Genomic DNA, 4,923 nt, shown 5'->3' on the forward strand with positions numbered 1-4,923 from the left:
TGATGTATCTATCTCTTAGTCAGACAGGCCTTCCAGTGGAGGGAAAGTCAACCCACCCAACCATACGACTTTCAAACCAAAATTCACCCTGCCTACAAGATGTACAGGAATAAGGATGGAGCAGAGATTGAGGACATGGCCAAACAATGACTGACCCAATTTGAGACCCACCCTACAGAAGTGAACCAACCATTGAGACTATTAGTGATATTCTGCTATGTTTGTAAACAGAAGTCTAGCATAACTTTCCATTGAAAGGTTCATCAGCAGATTAAAACAGATGTTGAGACACACAGTCAGATATTAGGCTGAACTTCGGGAGTCTTGTGGAAGAATAGGGAGAAGGAAAGAAGGACCATGAGGGGACAAGAATCCACAAGAAGACCAAGAGAGTCACCTATCTTAGGTCCAAGGGGACGTACAGAGACAGAAGCACCACCTAAGAGCACATTGTCTGCACATGTGCTCCCTAAACATATGAAACTGACAGGAATTTTGGTCTTCATGTGGGTCCTTTAGCAAGTGGAGCAGGGACTGTCTCTGACATGGACTCTGTGACGTGCTTTTAGATCATTTGTCCCTGGCTGGGCTCCCTTCTCTGGCCTCAGTGGAAGAGAATGCAATTAGGCCTAATGCAACTGGATGTGCCAGGGTAGGTTGGTGGTGTTGGGTTCCCATTTTCTGAGGAAAAGAAAAGGAGGAAAGTTGGGAGGGTGGAAACAGGAGAAGAGGAGGGAAAGCACTGTATTAGGGATATAAAGTGAATAAATAAATAAATTTAATCAATAAAAACAAATAATAAAATGGTGTTTAACTTTATTTCAGTGAGAATTTCAGCGCATGAAATTGAATCACAGATCATTAAGTGTAAGTGAACATAGTGAAGAACATTAGATGTGATTGATTTCTTAAGCAAGACTGTAAAATTGTTTTACTGAGTTTGAGTTTTAGAGAGCAAATGCATATTTGTACAGTAATATTCTATGCCAGATAATAAATATATTAATTCTAATAAGACAGATTTTTGGGACAACATGATAAAATAATAGGAATCCAACAGTAATTTCCAAAATGCAGAATTGATATTTGTGCCTCTGCATCTTAATTTCCAAGTCTACCACACTTCTGTCTACCTATGAAAAGCCATGATCATACTCAGGAATATCCAGAAACCCATAGGAAGTTCATATTGTGTATATCCTCTCATTCAAATAGACAGTTATTCACTTCACACACAGGAAAACATCCTGTAATTGGGACAAGATATGGCCATATTTTTACATACACTTTTTAGTCAACTACAAAGGTATATTCTTTCAAAATGATAATATTTTTAAAAACTATTGGTGAAAATTAAATTAAAAAATGAAGTACAAATGCTATGAGAGCTAAACTTAAAGAAAGTGACATTTCTGTTAGAATAAAATATTATTAAATAATATATTTTTATTAATTCTGAGATTTTAATGTCTATAATATATTTTTACGATTACCTACCTTTGCCACATACCTCTACAGCTTCTACCATACACCTACTCTACCATGTTACCTTACCAAATTAAAATATCTAAGACATCATGTTTACATGTGATACTTGATTCTTCTTCCTCCATGACCTGCTGACCTAGAGAATTATCAGTCCATGAGAGCTGACATTTTTTGAAAGAACAATGGAAGCCATAGCCTCGTTTCTGGTACCTTCCCTACCTCAAAAATCCCTTGAAATAACACACTGGATCACTTGTTATAATCTATTATTGCTATAATTTCATTGTATTCCAATTGAAAATTTATTTATATGTATCTTTAGAAAACATGAATCCCATTAAATTTGCTAACATTACCTAATTAAATCATGGCTATTATCTAACAAAGATAATATTATCAGTAAGAGGTTTCAGAATTTATAATATATGGCTATTTTAGCCTAGCAGTAGAAATATTAACAAAATATAATTCTAAAGGGCCTAATTATGTGTTAAGATAGAAGCTAGCTTTCAAAGGTGACAACAGCTTTGGTTAAATATACTGTTAGAAAGTCCCACCACTTATTTTCTGCAAGGCTTCTTTCATGTCTTTGTTCCTCAGACTATACACAAAGGGGTTCAACATCTGAGGTACCATAGTGTACAACACCGAAGCCATAGCAGTCTTTCTGGTAGAGTCAGCCACTGCAGAGCTGATATAGACCCCAAACACTGAGCCATAGAACAGGGAAACAACTGACAAATGAGACCCACATGTGGAAAGGGCTTTGTAACTGCTTCTCATTGAAGGCTTTTTCGAAATCGAAGAAACAATTTGAACATAAGACAAAACAATGCCCCCAAATGGAATTCCACCAAATATGAAAGCTGCCAGATATATCACTATGTTATTGATAAGCGTGTCAGAACATGACAGCTTGATTATCTGAGCAACTTCACAGAAGAAGTGGGGAATTTCTTGGTTTGTACAGAAGGAGAGTCGCAACACCAGCAGACTGTGGAGCAGGGCATCTGTCATGCTACTGAACAAGGAGAGCAAAGATAGCAGAATACAGATTCTTGGATTCATAATGACTGCGTATCTAAGTGGGTGGCAGATGGCCACATAGCGATCATAAGCCATTGCTGCAAGAAGAAAGTTTTCCATTCCACCCAGGAAAACAATAAAATACAGCTGCGTTAGACAATCTGTATAACTGATGCTGTTGTTCTGTCTCTGGATGTTTATCAGCATCTTGGGAACTGTGGTGGTGATGAAGCAGATGTCAGTGAAGGATAGGTTGGACAGGAAGAAGTACATGGGGGTGTGGAGGTGGGAGTCAAGGCTGATAGCCAAGATAATCATCATGTTTCCCAGCAGTGTGACCAGGTACACGAACAGGAAGAGTCCAAAGAGGATGAGCTGCAGTTCTGGATCATCTGTCAATCCCAGAAGATAGAATTCTGAAGCAGATGTCTGATTTCTGTATTCTGTATTACTGATACATATGAGTTAATGTGGTGAAAATGGAATCAAATATACGGATCCAGGGCATCACCCAATTCTATGTTATATGTACTTACAAAAAACCGTAAAAAATTACAGGTAATAATCTTTAGGGAGGAGGGCATAAATCTCACACTTCAACAAGTTTTCTAATGTTGCTTTTTACCATTCTGCTATAGAAAACTTCATTTAGTGAACCCCACTGAATAATGAAACCCATGTGTATGCTTATCCATTACAACTTACCCAAACGTTACCCAAACAATGAAATATATTCCACCGTTCAATCATCTCTATTTTTTCCACTTAACATACTTTCTTTCCTTAACAGAAATATTCATCAACAACTTTTTAGTATCAATTGTTCATAAGTTTTCAGAATTCTGTGAATGAAATTTAAAATAAATACTGTATATCTTGGAATTATAGGACATCTTAATGTGGGAAAGACTATTATAGGGAGATGAAGAAATAACAGAAACAGGAGTGCGACTAGAAAGTATAAGAGTTGGGATAAATTGATGCACTATGTACCAATATGACACGGCCAATGAACAAACTTAATAGATAAAAAAAGAAACACAATTAAAAATCATAATATCAGAATCATCTAGAGTAAGGATCTTTTCTAAACATATTTACAATGTTTTACATTTATATTTGCTTATTAATCAATAGAAAAAATCAAATAGAAATCAAATAGAAAGATGAAGAGGAAATGCAGAGGAAAATATCAAGAATTTGTTGATACACAGAGCAGAAGAACTCATGACATAAGAGAAACATTAGACACCCTCACTTGTATTCTGTCCACTATGGAAAGAGTAAAGTTACCACTAAGAAAGAATCATTTGTAATTTGAAAAGTGTTACCTCAGTCTGAATCAAAACCACTATGCATGCTTGATTTGGAAAATATTAAAATCATGAAACCTTACAGGTTGTTATCTTGTAATCAAGTAAGATAAACACATATAAATCAGCTTGGGGAAAATAACCAGCATATTGGTCAAAATAAGGACATATTAGTCACATTTTTGTATTGGGTGTTTTCCTGACATCATAAAACAACCTACTATCTCTAGTTCTTAGGATATAAGATATAAATAAGTATGGGATTTCAATACCTGTGAGTTTCAGGTGCAGTAAACATCATGGGTTTTTGTTTAGCATGAGAATGCTGCATATGAGGAAGTAAAATGTGAAAATGTCAATGTTGTATGCTGCAAGAAAAAAAATAAAATTAATTAGATTTGTGATGGATACCACCATTGAAAGCTTAAAATTTTAAATCTGTTATTTTTCTGAAAAAACATTCAACTCTTATTAAACATGAATAAGCATTTTGTAATTATTAAACTGTACTAGGTGTGAAAGTTATTAGATTTCCTATTTACACTATATTTTAGCTAAAACTTACATTTTTACTTCTACTTTATTAATTTTAACCACAAAAGTGCCCAACTACAATTTTCTACCACACTTATTATCCAGTTTCTTTTCTATTAATGTTGAAGTTCCCACTTTCCATTTTATGTACATTCTTCATGTATGTGAGTACATATAGAGTATAAATTCATAATTATGAAAAATTACAACTTCAAAACAAAGAAGAAAAAAAGGCCATGTTGGGAGGTGGGAGAGCAGCAGCAGCAGCAGCAGCACCAGGGTAAAATATTTAAGCATGGCTTTGATACATATATAATTATATTTTTTTCTAAAAAACATGTATCTGATATTTCATGTCGTCAGCATGCTAATTCTGGAAAATTGGAATTGGTGAAAGTTTTAAATTTTTCAACATTTATGAGTTATTATAATTTAATGTATTTTAAAAAATTTTGGTGAGGAACTTAAGATATATATATATATATATATATATATATATATATATATATATATGTATGTATGTGGTTGCATTTCAAATCCAATTGTGTTCGCATAGTGTCTA

The 4,923-nt window shown here is 34.4% G+C and overlaps 1 protein-coding gene across 1 annotated transcript; it reads right to left on the reverse strand.

The window, feature by feature from the left end:
* Positions 1-2,031: 2,031 nt before the first annotated feature.
* On the reverse strand, positions 2,032-3,142 carry LOC311598397 (olfactory receptor 7G2-like; the record flags this gene model as incomplete). Its single annotated transcript, XM_084783453.1, has 2 exons — positions 2,032-2,965; positions 3,108-3,142. The coding sequence occupies 2 exons, from the start codon at positions 3,140-3,142 to the stop codon at positions 2,032-2,034; spliced, it is 969 nt and encodes a 322-aa protein (XP_084639579.1).
* Positions 3,143-4,923: the final 1,781 nt, after the last annotated feature.

Source organism: Acomys minous (assembly GCF_964271855.1).
Source record: "Acomys minous genome assembly, chromosome: 5".
NCBI classification, from domain to species: Eukaryota; Metazoa; Chordata; class Mammalia; order Rodentia; family Muridae; genus Acomys; species Acomys minous.